Source organism: Mytilus trossulus, chromosome 14, assembly GCF_036588685.1.
Source record: "Mytilus trossulus isolate FHL-02 chromosome 14, PNRI_Mtr1.1.1.hap1, whole genome shotgun sequence".
NCBI lineage: Eukaryota > Metazoa > Mollusca > Bivalvia > Mytilida > Mytilidae > Mytilus > Mytilus trossulus.
The window spans coordinates 22,987,588-23,008,639 of NC_086386.1; the positions used below are offsets into that span (position 1 = coordinate 22,987,588).

Consider the following 21,052-nt stretch of genomic DNA (forward strand, 5'->3'; position numbering starts at 1 on the left):
TTGTTTGCTATTAGTTCTAAGTGGTTCTGGGAGATGGGTGGCTATGACCCAGGACTAGATATCTCTATGTTTTATTTTTGTTTCAGTTCACCAGTAATTGCAGGCGGTTTATATGCTATAAGTTCTAAGTGGTTCTGGGAGATGGGTGGCTATGATATCTCTATGTTTTATTTTTGTTTCAGTTCACCAGTAATGGCAGGCGGTTTATTTGCTATTAGTTCTAAGTGGTTCTGGGAGATGGGTGGCTATGACCCAGGACTAGACATCTGGGGTGGAGAACAATATGAACTATCATTTAAGGTAACAGGATTAAGATATGACTATGACTGTTTCCCACAATCTTAGCAACATTAGTTATTTGGAAATTATTTTTACTAAGAACAAATGGTATCAACAAAAATTTACTCTACAATTTCTTTTCTTCTCAACATAAACATTTATCTCTTTCATTTTGCTGTTTAAAACTGAACTGCTATTTTTTTCCTCAGCTGTTTTTGTCGAGCCTTCGACTTTAGTCGAAAAATCGAGACTAAGCGATCCTACATTCCGTCGTCGTCGGTGTCGTCGTCGGCGGCGTCCACAAATATTCACTCTGTGGTTAAAGTTTTTGAAAATTTAATAACTTTCTTAAACTACACTGGATTTCTACCAAACATGGACAGAAGCTTGTTTATGATCATAAGATAGTATCCAGAAGTAAATTTTGTAAAAATAAAATTCCATTTTTTCTGTATTTTATTTATAAATGGACTTAGTTTTTTCTGCGGGGAAACATTACATTCACTCTGTGGTTAAAGTTTTTAAAATTTGAATATCTTTCTTAAACTATACTGGATTTCTACCAAACTTGGACAGAAGCTTGTTTATGATCATAAGATAGTATCCAGAAGTAAATTTTGTAAAAATGATATTCCATTTTTTCTGAATTTAATTTATAAATGTACTTAGTTTTTCTGCGGGGAAACATTACATTCACTCTGTGGTTAAAGTTTTTAAAATTTGAATATCTTTCTTAAACTATACTGGATTTCTACCAAACTTGGACAGAAGCTTGTTTATGATCATAAGATAGTATCCAGAAGTAAAGTTTGCAAAAATAAAATTCCATTTTTTCTGTTTTTTACTTATAAATGGACTTAGTTTTTCTTCCAGTTACATTTATACAGTCTGGAGTTAAAGTTTTTAAAACATTTATTCCATTCATAAGCTATCCTGGATTTTTACTAAACTTGGACAGAAGCTTCTTACAATCAAAAGATAGTATCAAGAGGAATATTTTTATTGATTGTTTTCCTCATTTTTGTTGAGCCTGGGAATTACAACAAAGTAGGCGAGACACTGGGTTCCGTGGAACCCTTACAAATTTTTTATATAATGTATTATTTAAATTTGATTGTTTTTATTAAAAATATAGTTTATTGTATAATAATCCAAATGACATCAAGAAACAAAATGTTATTGAACAATCACAAAATGGAAAATGCTGCACATTCTTCTTTAAAAAAAAAAAGAGGTTAGAATAAGGTTATTTATTTCAGATATGGCAATGTGGAGGTAAAATGATAGATGCCCCTTGTTCCAGAATAGGTCATATCTACAGAAAATTTGCACCTTTCGCTAATCCTGGAGTGGGAGATTTTGTTGGAAGAGTGAGTTTCTTATACACAACAATTGATGTTCAATTTTTATGTAATTTGCAAATATCATGTTTTATGTATGATTTTATTTTTGATTAGAAGATTTAAAATGTTGTCTTAAAAACATATTACCGTGGATTCATTATAATTCATTGGATACTAATTTTCATGGGTTTCGTGGCTACAGCTTAACCACGATTTAAAATGTTCAACGAATTACAAATTTTCCAAAATTTTTGTATGCTGAAATTGACAAAACAATGAAATCAAATATCCATGAAAGTGAAAGATTTCCTTAATCCATGTAAATTGATACCAACGAAAATAAATGAATCCACAGTAGTCTGCAATACATTTTGCAGAAAACTAATTTCTCTGGAACAATACAATGTTTCATCAGGATTTTGTTTTTATTTCACCAATTATAGGAATGTGTCATGAAACTAATATATCAAACCATGACAATTCTATGCTGAATAATAAGAATAGAATTGTGTCCAGTAAAATTAAGTTCCAGGACATTAATAAAATCATATTCTTCTTTGGTAGGCTCAAAACCAAAAGTTTTGAACACAAAACTGCCTAAACAGAATTAAATAAGTATTGCTTAATGGACGTCATTGATAGAGACCAAAACCTTACAACATACACTTTCTAAAAAATTTAAGACTTCCAGAGAGCTGCATCTCAATGTGTCAGATAAATTAAATCACATTTGAATTGCATGGGAATCTTGAAAAGTTGTGAACACTAAAGAGAGACTTCCAAAGAGTTTACAAATAATTAAATCACTGGCAAAATTTAAATCGTGATTATTCTATATTTCAGTACTAACATTTGTGTACTGTTGAGAAGTGAAGATTAGCTATAACAGGACATAACAATTTTGGTTTATTTTTAGAATTATAAGAGAGTTGCTGAGGTATGGATGGACGAGTATGCCACTTATTTATACAATCATAGACCCCATTATAAATCTATAGACCCTGGAGATCTAACAGAACAGAAGGCAATCAGACAGAAACTCAAATGTAAACCATTTAAATGGTTCATGAAGGAGGTAGCCTTTGATTTAGAGGACTATTACCCTGCAGTAGAACCACCTCCTTTTGCTAATGGCGAGGTAAGCTTGTTAAAAAAAGGTTTTGTCATCGTATAGTAGTCCCAAAAGGAAAACATACTCTGGAATTTTGTACTTCATGAAGTATTACAGTATTTGCCATAGGTGGTAAAAGGTCATGTAGTATTTGTTAAAAACCAAGGCATGTTATCAATGTATTGTAAATAGTTATGTTTCTGGTGGAAACATGTGGCAGGACTAATAGATATTCCTTTACGGATACCTGGAACAGTTTGAATCTTTGATTCTGTAATAAAATTTAAAATTAGAATTGACCTTGAAAAAATTGTGTGCAGAACTATATGAGAATATGTAGGTCAGGAATTGTTCTTGAAATATGTGTGTTGTTCTATCTATTCATATTCATATGACAATCAAATAGAAATGATAAATTTTCTACTCATAATTTGGTAGTTAATTATCGTTAATTTATTTGCAGATCAGAAATGTTGGAGCCAATATGTGTATAGATACACGATTTAAAGGACAGAATGAAAGATTTACAATAGAACCTTGTATTAAAGATGGTGGAAATGCCGGAGGGGAACAGGTAACACTTACTAGATAGTTGTTGTTTCAAAATGGAGGTTATAAAGTACGTTGTAACCTGTCTCATCACACACCTGAGTATTACAACATTCTGCTTTAACCCACACATTTTCCTGGTCCTAATATATGCATATTCTTTCAGAAAAAAACTGAGTATTCCGACACCCTGTTTAGTTCGACATTTTTTTCTGGTCCCCCATTGTGGCGGATTACAGAGGTTACACTGTAGTATCAAATCAACATATTATATGCATCTTCCTAGTATTTCAAACAGAAGAATTAAGCAAATGGAATAATTAAATTTTGACCACCAGTATTATCCAACTGATTCATGTTTTCTGTGCTGAAAAAGCATCATTTGTTAATGTTGAGTGTAAATGAAAAAAATACTCTATTCAACCTTCAAAGTCGTTTATTTTATTCATTGATGAATGTCGATTTCAAAATAAATTAAAAATGCGTTAAAACTTATATTCATTATTTTTTTTACAAAATTAAAGGAGTAGGTCCGGTAAGGACCGATTTTGGCCTCAAATTTTAGGTTCATCTAATGAAAGATGTTGACAACTTTTTAAACACTTAAGTGTCTATTTTATTTGATTCAATTAATTTATGTGAAAGATTTTAACTAATTTAGTCATTAAAAACGCTCCGATTGAAGTTCAAATATGAAAAATCTACCAAATATGCTGAAAAATGTCATTTTTAAGATGTTTTTTGTCAAAAATGAAAGTGGCCGCATCCATGTTCATCCTCAACCTTCATATATGTTATGTATTATCATCAAATACAACTTACATTTAAATATTTTGGATGAACACGAATGCGGCCACTTTCGTTTCACACGTAAACCGTCTAAAATTTAACCAAAATGCTAGAATTGTGAAGATTTCAGTAATTTAGCATGATTTAATGGTGCTTATACTCAATAAATGTACATCGTATTGTCAAAAACAGCCCATATTTATGTAGCAGAAGCATCCTACTGTCCAATAAATAACTAAAAGTATACATTTTAACACTTTTGTAAAACTGCTATATTTTGGGGCCAAACAGGGGTCTTACTGAACCTACTCCTTTAATGACTTTTTAGGGTGCAGGAGTGGGTCATTTTAAGCTGAATTCAGATTTTATGACATGAAATGTTTTTTAATTTTACTGTTTTACAGAACATAGAGTTAACCTGGCATAAAGACATTCGTCCAGGAAGGAGATCTGTTTGTTTTGATGTATCTCAGTCTATAAGGAAAGCACCAGTACTGTTATATAACTGTCATGGTATGAAGGGAAATCAACGATTCAAATATAATATAGTAAGTCAATTTCCTTGTTTAAACTATCTTAATGTAGTAAATAAACATCAATGGATATTCAAATTGTTGATAGTAACATGAATGCCCATGCATGTTTCTTAATTTTAGGCATTTGGTCCAAATTTCCATTTAAAGACACTTCAGAAACAAAATTGATTATGATGTTAGTTTTGAGGGTACTTACTGAGATCTTTCAAGTAACTCATCTTATATTGTTAAAAAAGAAATCTTTATTCTTTCTTCTGCTAAACTCTTTTCATAAGCTATTTATTTAACCAACTTTGAAATGTTAACAATTAATGGAAAACATGCTGAAAGCAATGTTGATACAAACTTTAGTATTTACCATTTTTTTACAACAAAATATATCTCCTTTTTTTCAGGACACAAAACAAATATATCATCCAATAAGTAATCAGTGTTTAGACTGTGATCCAAGTAATAAAGAACTATTTATGAATCCATGTGATCAGTCGTCAGATACACAGAAATGGAAAGTAGAACATATAGAAGAAGATAAAGTTAAACAGGAATGGGGTGCACCTTAATGTAGGAGGAATTCATAGGTGATTATGTAAAATGAATGGTGTGCATAAACCATGTGTAAATATTTAGTGGGAAAAGGCAAGTCTGTAGCAAATGTATTGTAAAAATGAGGTATGCAATTTTAATGGTATATTGTTGTTTTTTTATATGTGATTTATTTATTATTTGAACATTTTTAAAATAAATATACATTCCATCAATTTTTATCCTTTGAAAGTAAAGTGGTATACACACATATGTGTGACTGTGTATGTTTAAGTAAAATAAGGAATTTGTTGATGGTGTTTTGATCTATGCTGTGTAAATGAAGAAGTGTGATGTGACGTGTGTTAAGAGTTTCTGCTGGTGTGTTTGTGAAATTATCATGTGTGACTGAATTGTTGTAAATATTGAATAACTATGTGTTTGCTGTAATAAGAAACTAATAGACCACTTTCGAGTTCATCCGTCACTGGAAAAAACTCGTTAATTATATGCGCCTTTCTGACGTCATTTACTAGATAGAGGGGCTCACCTGTATCCCTGCACTATAAATGTTTATCAAGCGTCTAAGTGATCGTCGTTGTGCAGGGTTAACTAGAAATTAAGTTTGTTCGGTGGGTACTTAATCACAATTCCCTAATGACAGCGGTGCAGATTGTCAATTATGAGAATTTGATTTGCCGAACAATTTGTGCAATATAGCTTTAAAGTTTTTTAACCACTCGCTCAACATTTAAACGGAAGTCATAACGCACCTAAACACACGAGTGACGTTTACTAAAACCAAAGTTTTTGATGGAAATGCAACGAACTCGAAAGATGTCTATTCATAGATTGGTAAAAATGCATGTGAATGAAGGTTTCCAGCTCACAGCTACTTAAATACATCAAGTGTCTCATTATTTGTCTAATATCCATTTTGATATCCTTATATTTATGTGCAGTCTTTAATAGCAAAACACATTTATGTTCTTATTGAAACTGAATTGAGATTTCAACAAATGTCCTTCAAAAGTAAAATTCCTGTAGCTACCTATTAAAAACCTTTTATTATTTAATGTCATTTATTTGTTCTTTCTGATGATTTTCTTAAAAAAAAGTATTGCTTTTAAGATTAAAACAGGTTTATTTTGTTTAAGAAATTAAATTAAATATTTGCAAGTGTTTCTTATTTTGGAAAAGGAAGATTATATTGAAACATTTTCTGATTAAAAATTTACAAAGGATTGACACTTCTTTTGTACTCAGCATTATATTTATCATTGTTAGTATTGATACACTGTGTACTGCTGATATCAGAATACTTAAAGCATGTAATACTTAAAAATACTTTGTTTTCCTTTTTTTTCTATTTTGTAGAGATATGGTGCTATGAAAAGCTTCTTTTATAAATTTGGTAATTAATTTGTAAGGATACATATTATTAAAAAATGTATAAATATTCTGGGTTTTTTTCTATCTTTTTTTTTTGTTTTTTGATAAAAGCCTTTATATTAAATGACTTTTGGTATGTTGCATTTTTATTTAAATATATATTTTTTATCTATTCAATATAAATATGTTGAAATATTTTTGATGTTAAGTTATAACAATAATTGCAATACTAAACTTCACTGCCGTCACGAAGCAAAAGTACATTGACATCTATTTAACAACTGAGTTTATTTTTCTGCAGAAACATAACTTGTTTACTTATTTAAGCTTTTTTCACAAATTGTTTGAATGTGGATGCTACGCAAGACGGTGACAATTATGTATTGCCTATATTAAAAAATAAAAATCTCAGTTTGTTTTAAGAAATTTCATACTTTCAGTTAGATAAAAGCATAACATCATAATCGTCACAAAAAGCTAGGAAATTACAACAATTTGGCCTCTCCTTGCTTATCCCCCCTCCCCCCCAAAAAAAAAATAAAATTGGTTATTTTTTACTCCTACTGAAACATTCCTTTATTTTTCCGGTAAATCATTTTAGATTGTTATGGTTATATGGTTTTTGACCAAGAAGATTTACATAATTTATATTTTGATAAAATGACTTCATGATTTAAGCTGCCTTGGATAAAAATCAACCTTATACAAATGAATATCAATACACGTATCTGTGAACTTATTTTATCTGTGAACTTATTGTATCTGTGAACTTATTTTATCTGTGAAGTTATTGTATCTGTGAACTTATTGTAACTGTGAACTTATTGTATCTGTGAACTTATTGTATCTGTGAACTTATGGTATCTGTGAACTTATTTTATCTGTAAACTTATTGCATCGGTAAACTTATTGTATCTGTGAACTTATTTTATCTTTGAACTTATTGTATCTGTGAACTTATTTCAGGTTGAAATTTGACAAAATCTATATGCAAAGTCTGTAACTATTTGAAAATTTAGTTGTTATAAGAACCCTTTAAATAAATCCAAATTCATCTTTTATTTTGCATTTGATTGTCCAAAAATCCAAAAATGGCTTATATATGTACATGTGAACATGAACTTGCATACGCTTGATTTCTATCTGACGCAGCTTATTTGTTAATATTCGATTTTGTAATCATATTTGCTCCTCAGTATATTTTCTTATTTTGTATTGTCTCACCTGCAACATTTATTGGAGAAATGATATACAAGTTTTCTATCCTAAAAGAAAAGTTAAGTTTGTATGCTTTCCATAAAATATCCGTATTGAGAGTAAAGGAGCTGAATAGTCCATATTTATATACGTCTTTAGTTTCTATCCCTTGTCCACTGTTCGGTGACTATGTGATCTGGCCTTGAAGGCATAAAACTTTGCTCAGTGCTCTGAGCACAAAAATCATGCTTGAAACATGAAATCCAGCAATTTGATTGGTAGATTTTTCGAGTCTGAGTACAAAAATCATGCTCGAAGGTTTTATGACCGTGAGGCCAGATTTGTATAGGTTTAAGAATTATATGTTTTGTCCCCCAATTATTGTTAATAAAAGGTCAGCACTATTTAATACATAAAATCAGTGTGAGGTGTGCATGTCCATCTGACCTAGTTCACTTGACTTTTATCTTATGTCATGGTTCATTAATCATACATAAAGTCAGTGTGAGGTGTGCATGTCCATCTGCCCTAGTTCACTTGACTTTTATCTTATGTCATGGTTCATTAATCATACATAAAGTCAGTGTTAGGTGTGCATGTCCATCTGACCTAGTTTACTTGACTTTTATCTTATGTCATGGTTCATTAATCATACATAAAGTCAGTGTGAGGTGTGCATGTCCATCTGACCTAGTTCACTTGACTTTTATCTTATGTCATGGTTCATTAATCATACATAAAATCAGTGTGAGGTGTGCATGTCCATCTGACCTAGTTTACTTGACTTTTATCTTATGTCATGGTTCATTAATCATACATAAAGTCAGTGTGAGGTGTGCATGTCCATCTGACCTAGTTCACTTGACTTTTATCTTATGTCATGGTTCATTAATCATACATAAAGTCAGTGTGAGGTGTGCATGTCCATCTGACCTAGTTCACTTTACTTTTATCTTATGTCATGGTTCATTAATCATACATAAAGTCAGTGTGAGGTGTGCATGTCCATCTGACCTAGTTCACTTGACTTTTATCTTATGTCATGGTTCATTAATCAATGTTAAATTTTCATTTTAAATAGTTCAGGATCTTGACAAAAAAAAGTTTCATATCATTCAGTTCTATTATGCAGCAGCATGAAAAAAATTTCAGTGTGTCCTCTCATATTTGCTTGTTATATTTAATTTGTCATTAAGCATCGTAATTATTTCTGTGGGAAAAAAGTTCTTTTCTCTGCATAGTACAATCAAAATACTTGTTCCGTGTGATTTTTGTCTCTTCTGTTCTGTAGGTGTGAATTTTTAACTTTGAAAAACCAATAGTGTGTAATTCCTCATGTTTTGATTTGTTCGTCTTTTGGTTTTTTGAATTTTACTTTTTATGTTCTAATGTATAGTATTATGAAATTTTTCTATTTTTTCTTTTTGTTTCTTTTGTGTTTTTTTTTTTTTTTACCTATGATTATCAACTAAAGCTTTTGTGTAGTGTGTTTACAATTTTTTTTATTTCATACTAATTTTATATGGTAAAGATTTGCCTTTGTGGAAATTAATGCAAATAAGTCCTTATCAGTCTTTTAAAAACATATGAACTTACTTTAGATTTTCTTCTATAGAAAAAATAAAAACAGTGTATAATAACATTTTAACACTAGAGTATTCACAGATAATGTTGGTTCTAACAACGAAAAGTTTGCAAAGAAAATTGTATGATTACATATCAGATTACATTTCTATTATAAGTATGGAAGTTGGACAGAAACATTTTTTTTCATTCTTGCTTTCGTTAGAAGTCTTCTTTTTGCATTATTATATAACTTTCACATTAGCTTACAAAAATTCCATAGAAATGATTCTGTTTCCTGCCCATGAATTGTGTACATATAGATATAAGAAGATGTGGTATGAGTGCCAATGAGATAACTCTCCATCCAAGTCAAGATAATTAATAAAGTCCCTACCAAGATATTATATTCCAAATGCAGTTATGTACTTTCAAGCAAAACTTATACTTCTATACCTTTTATATGAAAAACGATTTTATTTATGGAAAGATCTATAAGTATTGTAAATTATGCTTCAAATGATATGATAATACATGTAGCTATTTCATGTTCCATTTAAGATATCTAAATGTCAATTTCACGTTCTTTCTGTCAGAGCCCATTCAAAAATAATACTTATCATTTTGTGTTAATACTCATTTAGAACCAGTGCAGCCTGGAAGTTTCATCATAACTTTTAAGATTTTTTTTAAAAATCCATATAGCTGTTTACTCAAACTGAAGGGTCAGCATTGGTTTTATCATAAATGTGAATGACCTCTTGTATTGTAAATTTGATAATTTGCATGCATTTAAATATCCATTTTTGTTAGAAATTAAAAGAAAATTATTTCAAGAAATGGTACATGCAAATTTTGTCCTTGTAACTTTCGAAATTATAAAAATATAGCAAAAATCTCTGAATTTATAGTATTGTCATAGATTTATAAATATGTACTTTTAAAAGAGTTCTATCTAATTCTTTTAAATGTGAAAAGAATATCTCCTTGTAGGCTAAAACTTTAAAAAATTAACTATCAACACATGAAAATGTCTATTGAATGTACCTCTTCATTTTTATCCAAGTCCCTTTGAGTTAGATCACAAAAATCAGTTATGTTGGTGTAAATCATTTAATTTTGTTGTTGCATGAACTACCTCAAGTGAGAAAAAAGATAATGTTTTTAGTTTTCTTTAATGGGAATTGTATGCAACTAGCAAATGTAATGTTTATCTGTATTATTGTGTCTGATTCTCAATTGAAATTTTTGTCTTATTAATTCTATAAGTGCAGCTATATTTTTCAATGAAAGCAAAAAACAAACATACATTGAATGGTTATGGTTGTCAGGTTTATTTTTCCCTCATTTTAAATGTACATTTATAAAAGCACGATAGCAGATGACTAAATTGTTGCTAGAAGCCATATTGATCTTGATGTAAAATAGAAAAGCTTCAAATATATGTTGAAAATATTCAAACAACTGTCAAGTTGAAGGATAGCAATTTAAAAAGTATTGTGCCATAGATAAATTTATTATTTTATAGCATTTCATGAAATGTTTTTCATGTATATCTTTCTCATAATGTTTCTTTTGTGGAATTATTTCAAAATTTATTTTTGATTATATGTTGATAAATTAGGTATTGTTTACCACCTGAGAATGATTTATTGTAAGTTTACTATATAAAATAATTTAGAATATAACACATATTTTCTGGAAATGAGTATTTTATTCTTTAGTTTAAATTTTGAATATGCATGCATATGAAATTTATGGAATATTAATTTCAATTTCTAAAGTGCCATAAATTATGGATTTTTTAAATATTTTGTATCCAATGTTTTTGTTATGAGCATATATGTACATTTTGTTTGTGACTAGAATATGGAGCCATTCTGTAATAAGATGGTGTTCAGATTGGCATCCTTAGAGGTTATTATTGCATGTTGGCATGCTTAGAGGTTATTGTTGCATGTGTTTCATAGATGTGTTGATTTGTTTATGCACCATAAATTATTAGTTATAAAGAAAGACATTTTTAAGTTATCTCCCCTTAACAAAGCTTTCTAGCAGAGATGATACAAGTGAAATAAAGACCTGGCCTTGAAGGCATAAAACTTTGCTCAGTGCTTGGAGCACAAAAATCTTGCTCGAAACATGAAATCCAGCAATTTGATTGGTTGATTTTAGAGTCTGAGTACAAAAATCATGCTCGAAAGTTTTATGACCGTGAGGCCTGATCTAGACAGAAAAAAAGAACCAAATACAAAAGTAGATTACAGATGTTCAAAGGGATGGTTGTAACTCATAAAACCTAATGGATACCGCCAAAAGAAAACAAAATTGGATGATTTTATGATTAGAATAACAGTTGTTTTAAATGATCTACAGTGTTTCTGTATATGTTGTCATTTGTTTTGTTTAGTTTAGTTTTTCTTTTTATCAGTTGTTTCCTCTTATAGTTCATGTGTTTTCCTTTGTTTTAGTTTGTTACAGGAATTTGTATTTGCTTAATCAAATTATGACCATTGAACAGCAGTATACGATTCTTACCTTTATTTAAGGCATATAAACTGTGAGAAACAAGATTTATTTTGGCAATCATGGAGGGGTCGCATACTTCCTATGTAATTCCTAGATTTGCCTCTACGATATTCAAACATTGAATGTCTTCATCAAGAAAAGAGCAGAAAGAATAAATCTTATAAGAAGGGAGATAAATTGCTCCTTTTAACTGAAATAACAAATTGTATCACTAGGTGAAGATGTAAAGGGAGATAACTGAATTATGTTTCTCAATGTTCACAGGTAGTGGTGTAGTTTAATATGTAAATTTTGTTTGTATGATGTAGTGTCACATTGACCAGTTACATGTGTTAAGTTGAATTCTAAAAAGAAAATCTTTAGTTTTTTTTTACTCTCAGGGTAGTTCTTTTTGTGACTACTGTAATTGTTTCTCTATTTTGAAGTATTTGATTAATTCTAAAACTGTGTATCCATATATGTCTTCTTTTCATTTGATGTCAAAAGATTTTTTATAGACTTTAGTAACATTATAAAAAGATGTAAAGTAAAAGATTTTGTTCTTGCAAATTAACTGTATGAGCTAAAAGTATTTAGTAAAAAAGTGAAAATACTGTTTTATATATTTATTTATTTAGGTTTGTTAAAGTTTATGCAATACCTGTTGATACATATGTAGTATATATATACATGTATATTCCAATTGCAGTAAGCTGTTGTTCTTTTGAATACAGATATTTAAAAAATATACTAGTATTTTCTTTACTTATACCATGGCTTATAGTTTCAAAATATTGACTCATGATTGAAATTAACTGCTAGTCTATGTAAGAATCAGGCAATTTTGGAAAAAAACAAAACATGGAAGGAAAAAAACCACTGACCTAACCATCCTATTTTGAAGTTACTCTCGACCTGTAGGTTATGAATTAGAAATGGTAGGTCTTTCTTTTCTGTGTCTCTGATTAGCTGAGAAATTGGATACATTTTGGTTAGAATGATATCAAATTACAGAGTGAGCTCCCCTTAATTGTTACAGTCTAGTGCATTTCAACGAAATTATCGCTTGAATTACCAGAACGGGACAAGGAAACCAATTTCATATTCGTGCACCATTATACATTTTAAAAACATAAATTAATGTCAACTTGAGTGGGCTTTTGTTTGTCATGTTTTCACAACTGCCTCATCAGCCTGATTCTTAGGTAGATTGGCACTTAAACTTATCCGTCAACAGAATATAAAAAACTGATCTGTTAGTTCAACATGAGAAATGCTGATTATTGATCTGTAGATGATTACTGATCTCAATACGATTCCTGGAAAATGTGGGGATTAAAATTTACATTTGACATTGTTTTATTATTTATTTGTGTGAAATAAACAACATTTACTTACAAGTCTAAAAAGTAAAATCACAAAAATACGAACTCAGAGGAAAATCCCAAACAGAAATTCCCTTATCAAATGGCACAATCAAAAGCTTATGAACCTGATTTGGTACACACATTTTCTTATGTAGATAATGGTGTATTAAATCTGGTTTTATAGCTAATTTATTTCAAACTTAAAATACAAATATTGACATGATTAAGGTCCTTCATCATTCAAAAACAAAACGAGGCAAAAAGTTTGGGATTGCTGTATGTGATTTCTAATATTGTAAAGGTTTCACCAACAGACAATCCCTATATATTGTTATTAAATACTTTGATAACTATAAGCATATGTTGCACAATTGATCATTTACATGAAGATGACTCCCTCCTACAGGGAGTGAGAAATTTAAAAAAACACGAAATAGAGTTATCTTTCTTTCTATAGTCAAAGTAACACAATCTTTACTTTTTTGTTGTTTTATATACAATTATAAGATCTTCACAGAGTTTAGACTACCCTAAAATCTTACTGGGTTATTCTGTTCAATATGAAAACATTAAAGTTGTGAAATTAAAATTATAAGATCGTCACAGGGTTTATACTACCCTCAGATCTAGGGAATTATTCTGCCTCATGTGACAAACATAATTGATAAAATTTTATGAATTTTTTCACTATTTAAACAAAGTCCTTCAACATTTTTCCTTTTTGAATAACTGGCAAAAGTTCATAAGATGAAGCTTCAAACTTCGTCATGCAATTTGCTAATTGTTTATCTCCTGGACACCATTTAATATAATTGTTTATTTCTTTTGACACCAATGATTCAGTTATTGCTTTATTTTCAACTCTGAAACGCTTGTCGAATTCACTTTTATGTGTAGAATTATCAAGAGTTATGTCATTTTAGTTATAATGCATTTGACATCTTCATATGAACAATTTATCTCTTCAATTTTTCCGGCAACAAATCTTGTCAGCACTTTTCTCATATATAGCTTCCTCACATTTTTCATCTCCAGAATGAAAAAAAAATCATCTACATTACATTACTGCAAATTATTTCACTTAAACTTTGGTCAGTATGTTTGACAAACTACATTGTTTACATCCTAAACTTAACAGCTTTGCCCTTACACTTAAGTAGAATTGCCTTGCTCCATCTTTAAGTCCATATAAGTAGTGCTTTAATCTCCATAGTCTTCCTTTCTTAGAATTGCTTCCTAGTGGGGGGATCAGAAAGACATCTCGATCTTCCCTTGAAGAAACGCTGACTTTCTATCTGTTTATTCTAACGATCCAATTCATGCTAGCATTAATTGAAAGGAATATGTTAATTGTTCCTTTTCCTACAGTACTGTTGGACTGTCTTTCTGCATGGGAACTTCTTCAAAACCTCGCACAACAAGTCTTGCTTTGTTTGATTATCCTTGATTGTTATAACCATCTTTTAAAAGCGCATTCTGACCTATGTCATCTCTTTCTTCATAAGTGTCAAAGATATGAAGTTTTGAATGTTGTTTGTTTAGCAGTTTCCTCATCATTCAAAAAGGATTAAATTTTGATTTTACGCCAGACGCGCGTTTCGTCTACAAAACACTCATCAGTGATGCTCGAATCCAAAAAAGTTAAAAAGGACAAATAAAGTACGAATTTGAAAAGCAGTGAGGATCAAAATTCCCAAAAATTTTGCCAAATACAGCGAAAGTCATCTATTCCCGAGGTTGAAAAGCCTTAGTATTTCAAAATTCAAAAGTTTTGTAAACGGTTAATTTATAGATATGACCATATCAATGATAATTCATGGCAGCATAGGGCTGGTAATACCCTCGGGGAATTAAAACTCCACCAGCAGTGGCATCGACCCAGTTGTTGTGAATAAACCCCTCGTATATACCAGGAGCAAATTTTGTTTTTACGCAAGACGCGCGTTTCGTCCACAAAAGACTCATCAGTGACGCTCGAATCCAGAAAATTAAAAAAGGCCAAATAAAGTACGAAGTTGAAGAGCATTGAAAAAAATTCGAAGAGCATTTAAAAAAAGAACTGTTTTTCATATTTACACCAATTTCGTTCTCATTACTGTCACCTGTGACCTTTTCAAATCAACTTTATCTAAATCTACACTTTGAAATCAACCCATCTTGAACATTATACCAATGTTTATTTTTCCCTGTACATTTTTTTATGTGTTTAAGTTAGGCAGTTTGTACTGAACTTATTTTCTTTTAGATAATTTTTACGTTTAACCTGAATATATAAAAAAAGATGTGATATGATTGCCAATGAGACAATTGTCCACAAAATACCAAAATGACACAGACATAAACAACTATGAATGTTCTCCATCTGAGGAATTCTTTCTTTTGATGTTGATAATAGCTCGATAAAACAATTTTTCATTTCTACACACAGAATACTTAATTTTTTTATTAGTACCTCTGGATTCATGATTGCCTCTTTCATTTGTATCAGTGTTCCCGAAAATTAAAACCTTTAGGTTTAGTAAATATGTTTGGCAAAGACTCGTCCATGTCAAATAATTTTTTATTTTTTCCATCTGAAAAACTACGATTGCTGGTCCTAGCTGATCTTTTTCCTCTTGCTAATAAAAAAACACGTTTTCTGGTCCTAGCAGATTTGTTCCCTCTAGCTTATAAAAAAACGCTGTCACCGTGATCTAATATCTGATTTGGTGCTTTTATTTTGCCACTTAGTGCTAGTATAATGCGTTCATTTGACTAGGATTGAATGTAAGCTTTTTGAGAATCATGTAAAAATTTCAAATATTTTGCAAATTAGTCACTTGAAGTTTTTCCTTCTAAATATGGCAAAGTATAGTTTTCAAAATGATTTTGGAAGATAAGGATTGAGTCCCGACAAACCAATTTATGACTACTGAATCCATTCCACATCTGCGAAGCATCTTTTGCCATATTTTCTCAACAAAGTAAACTCTGCTCATTCACCTCTCTATAATCAGCTTCTAGCTTCATAAGCATAATATCAGAAATTGCATGGACTCTCTCACAGAGTCCATTTTGGAAAAAAAAACTTTCACCAGCTTTGGTATAACCTTTAACATTCAGTATAGACGAAACCTCTCTCATTTCATCTGAGCTGAATTCACCCCCATTAACTGTAAATTAAGGTACTATAATATCAAATATTCCAATCAAATTAGTCATCATTTTCTCAATATTACGTGTAGTCTTTTTCTTTCTAATAAAAAAAAAACAAACAGAGGCAGTGTATCGTGATCTATCGTGACCACGAGTCGATCATTTGCAAAATCCATCGTATATTCCACTGTTTTAGGTCGATTGCCACTTTTCATTGAATTGAGATGCCATAGGTAGGGAAATTACTGGTCTTGGTGGTGTTTTTTACAAATATCTTATAAATTTCACGTTGTTTCTCTATAGTCGACATTTCTTGTTCATATTCCTCTTTTTATAGCATCTCTCAAAAGTGCAATTAAACGATTCACTGGTAGGTGTGCAAAAATGTCTTTGCAACTTAAGTAAGGTTGCATATCTCTTTTTCGAGTCTAACTCTAAGTCTCACAGCACTTACACCTGAGACTGGAATTTCTTCAGTTTTATCCATTGGAATGCATTAGTGGCCTGATGAAGTTAAATAAGTACATTGATAAATGTTGACCAAATATCTCAGCAGTATCATTTTCCAGGTCCATTTTCATACCATCATTTTCGTAGCTGTTCGCGACAGTAAAAGTGAAATGTCAGAATCTACAACATCAGTTATTATTGTTACATACATTTTCGCTTTATCTGTTCCACTTCAACATTACTCCTCCGTAGCCATAATTATCCACAATTAGTGCTACTACATACACTATCAAGAACAGCACAGTTTCGTGCATCCATCCAAAGACGCGTGATATCCTCACGCACATTTCCTGTAAACTTTCTCTGTTATATTACTTTCTCCTGTAAATTGTTTTAGCAATGTGGACTGTACCATGATTTTGGAAGTTGTATTTGTATCGCCTGAATTGATGTGCTAAGATGTTCAGCTTCTCTGCTCTGTTGTCTATTGTAAATTAACTTCTAGTATGTGTTCCCTAAGTCCCAAGTTTGAAACTGTATGTATATGGGAATTTAGTACCACTTTGCTTGTTTTAATGTCTTTGACCTTTTTGTACATCTCCGACATAAATTGCCTTCTATGGACAACTTTGAAAGTGTTAGAAATATTGCGTCCTTCATATTCATTCGTTATGTGCCTGTCCCAAGCCAGGAGCCTGTATTTCAGTGCTTTCCGTTGGTTCATATCTTTAATATTTGGTTTTCGTAAATTGTTTCTGTTATAGATTGTCGGGGCCTTTTATATCTTTGACTATTGTTTTTATTGATATGAATATAGATTTTGTTATCAGTTAATTAATGAAAACTAAATATTATTGTTATTTATATATGCACTTTTATGGATATACAATCTGTTGATTCCCATATTTTGACATTGTACAAGGCCATAAATAAGGGCAACAGTAGTATACCGCTGTTCAAAACTCATAAATCCATGGACAAAAAACAAAATCGGGGTAACAAACTAAAACCGAGGGAAACGCATTAAATATAAGAGGAGAACAACGACACAACACCGAAACTGACCAAGCAACAGACAAAACACCACGAGAATAACAAATATAACATAAAAACCAAATACATAAATTTAGGATAGACAAGTACCGTGCCACGTCTTATCTCAATATCTCAAAAATAAGAGAAAACACAAACGACTCAACGTTAAAAAGCAACACACACAGAAACGAACAATATTATAACAATGGCCATCTTCCTGACTTGGTACAGGACACTTTTAAAGGGGAATAAAAGTGGTGGGTTGAACCTGGTTTTATGACATACCAAACCTCGCACTTTAATGGCAAAGTTAAATAAAACATTGAAATGACAACATAATATTACAGGACTACAATACAAATAAAAAGGAGAACATATTAGACACAAAAAAGCATGATTAATAGATAACAAAAAGCATCAGGTTTAAAATCCAATACGCCAAAAAAGCGTCTTGTCCACACAAGACTCAACAGTGACGCCCAGATATAAAAGATCGAAAGTGAAAGTGAAAATGTTTGTCGAATCTTTGACTGTGAGTGCCGTCTTTATTCTAAATCCATTGGCTGCTGGATGTGTACTAATTGATATTTGAGTCTTAGATATTTGTACATTTTTTATCAGTTGTTATTGGCTTTTAACGAGCTGTTATTACTTGATTTATTTCACTTGACTGGGCGGGGTTTAACCGGTTCGCGTATCAAGACCAGTCCATCTATAGACAGGTGTTTTTGGATAAACTCACCACTGAAGTGTCTATATCATACACTCGGCTCATTTGTATATCCATTTGGTAACACTGATAAGTGATTAGAAACCAATAATGATTATAACGGAATTCATCCTTATCACACACACCTTCTAATAGACTGTCCATATGCAAATTAAAATGTAAACTCCGCCCGATCAGTTGAAATTATATTGGTAATAGAATCTTCAAGTATCTCAGATCTCCACTTGGTGTCTTATTATTTATAGAATGGATAGATACGCTGTCACGTCCAATCTGTGTTTTTCGTTAGATGTTTTCTGCTTTGTATTGATCAAATGAATTGAGCCCGTTTCAACTGATTTCTATGCCCCACCTATGATAGTAGAGGGGCATTATGTTTTCTGGTCTGTGCGTCCGTTCGTCCGTCTGTCCCGCCTCAGGTTAAAGCTTTTGGTCAAGGTAGTTTTTGATGAAGTTGAAGTCCAATCGACTTCAAACTTAGTACACATGTTGCCTATGATATGATCTTTCTAACTTTAATGCCAAATTAGAGATTGTACCCCAATTTCACGGTCCACTGAACATAGAAAATGATTATGCGAGTGGGGCATTCGTGTACTGAGGACACATTCTTGTTTGTTCTTATGTTGAACTGTCCTATGTTAGGAGGAATGTAACATTGTTTGGCGCCAGAAAAGTAGTTTATCCCCAATATATTCTATGTGTGTCTGTGAAAAGTCATGAGCCTGGAATTGGTGTTTTAGGTAAGTGGTTTGTTAGGTTAATGTTTGTTATTGGTTTCGGTGCATCCTAGTATTTGTTATTGGTTTCGGTGCATCCTAGTATTTGTTATTGGTTTCGGTGCATCCTAGTATTTGTTATTGGTTTCGGTGCATCCTAGTATTTGTTTTTGTTAATTGTTTTGTTACAAATTAGGCTGTCAGTCTTCTCAATTGAATTGTTTCATATTTTTCATGCCAGGGCCTTTGTGGTAGACCATACGGTGTGAGTTGTTCTAATGGTGGACGACCGTACGGTTGCCTATAATTACTTACATCCACTTCATTTGAACTGTGGTGGATAGTTATGTCATTGACTTATATTTATAAAGGCCAATTCAGACATATTCATATTTGTTTTATAAAGGAATCATTCCTGTGCAATTTTCTGTAAATACTCGATCTCATCTAGATCTGGTACATGTCATAAATTTTCCCATCTGAGGTTGGTTGACAGCTTTCCATGGTAATGTTGTTAAAAGAGTCGATCAGTTTCCGTTTCTAATTCTTGATCTTATTTATTTAAGACTGAATGGTTTTGAAAGAAAAATCGGTATATTTCAATGTCAATGTCGATGGAATATGTTTCCATAAATGTCTTTATCTTATAAAGATACAGATAATAGTTCTAAAACAATATTTTAACTTATATATTTTCAAAAGCAAATGCATCCATTCGACATTTATTACTATAAATAAGTATTCATTTACAATATATCAAAGGAAAATAATAAAATAACATCTTATATACATTATGAAATGATAATAAATTGGATGCTAAATAGGGTACTGGCATAGGCTTTAGTTTTGATGAACTTGTTTAGAAACTTTAACACGAAGGTAGAATACTAATATCAATTCGCTGTTTCAGATTTCTTACGCATGATAAAAGGGAATTTTAAACGGTATGACTGGCTAATAATGGGCAATGGTTAAATGAGACCAATTAAGTCGATTTTGTATTTTCGAGCAAAGATTGACGGCCGGGAGTGGGGGGTAATGACCTTAACTTCCCATGACGATGTTTCACGGGTCGGTACGGACTATACAAGTACCAACATCCTTATATTTTCCAATTCATCATACGTCAAAGTACAAACATGAAAATGAAAAAAGCAAAATTTACGTGAAATTCAAACGGAGTAACACATTGTATGTTAACCAGTAAGCATCTCGTGCTACATATGCAGCACCCGTTATGCGATTCCTCTGTCATTTCAACAAACCTATTGCCTTTAGATATCTAATTATAAATAGATTCCAAACACAACCGACAGAAGTAATGCAAAAAAGCCAATTACTACTAGCATGGAAGTATTTTATAAACTTCCATTCTACTAGCAACTTAAACAAAGGGTTTTTTTCCTACTGAATTCACTATTTTCTCCCTTCTTAAAGAATTCTCAAATTTGTACATATATCTTTTTCACATGATATTTTGTCTTCGAGTATATCAAATATGCTTACTGCCTCATTATTCATCCATATTTATTGTCCATTACATATAAATAGCCACGTAACAGGTCATTGTACTGATTAGTTGATAACATATATGGGGAAATTGCAATAACTTTAAAATATTGTCTAAGTTGACCTCTTTCTTCATTATATTTTTCCAGTGTGTTTTAGAATTATTTCGAATTTAGCACAAGAAATTATCGGGTTCCATCTCAACCGTCGTCTTATTAAAACCAATCTCTCTACCTATATGGTACCACAAATGTCTCAACTACTATGACATTCTTTGATAGATACAATTTGATTTAATTTTACTTTGATTCTACTTGG

At 31.2% G+C, this 21,052-nt stretch overlaps 1 protein-coding gene across 2 annotated transcripts in view; it reads left to right on the forward strand.

Annotated features, from left to right (window-relative positions):
* Positions 1–13,141, forward strand: part of LOC134695937 (putative polypeptide N-acetylgalactosaminyltransferase 10) — a 29,268-nt gene extending 16,127 nt beyond the window's left edge. For both annotated transcript variants that reach the window (XM_063557429.1, XM_063557430.1), the window contains exons 8-13: positions 183–300; positions 1,539–1,649; positions 2,539–2,760; positions 3,197–3,307; positions 4,476–4,619; positions 5,003–13,141. In XM_063557429.1, the coding sequence (XP_063413499.1) occupies positions 183–300; positions 1,539–1,649; positions 2,539–2,760; positions 3,197–3,307; positions 4,476–4,619; positions 5,003–5,167 (871 nt within the window). In that variant the 3' untranslated portion in view covers positions 5,168–13,141. The remainder of the gene's footprint in view (positions 1–182; positions 301–1,538; positions 1,650–2,538; positions 2,761–3,196; positions 3,308–4,475; positions 4,620–5,002) is intronic.
* The last annotated feature ends 7,911 nt before the right edge of the window (positions 13,142–21,052 follow it).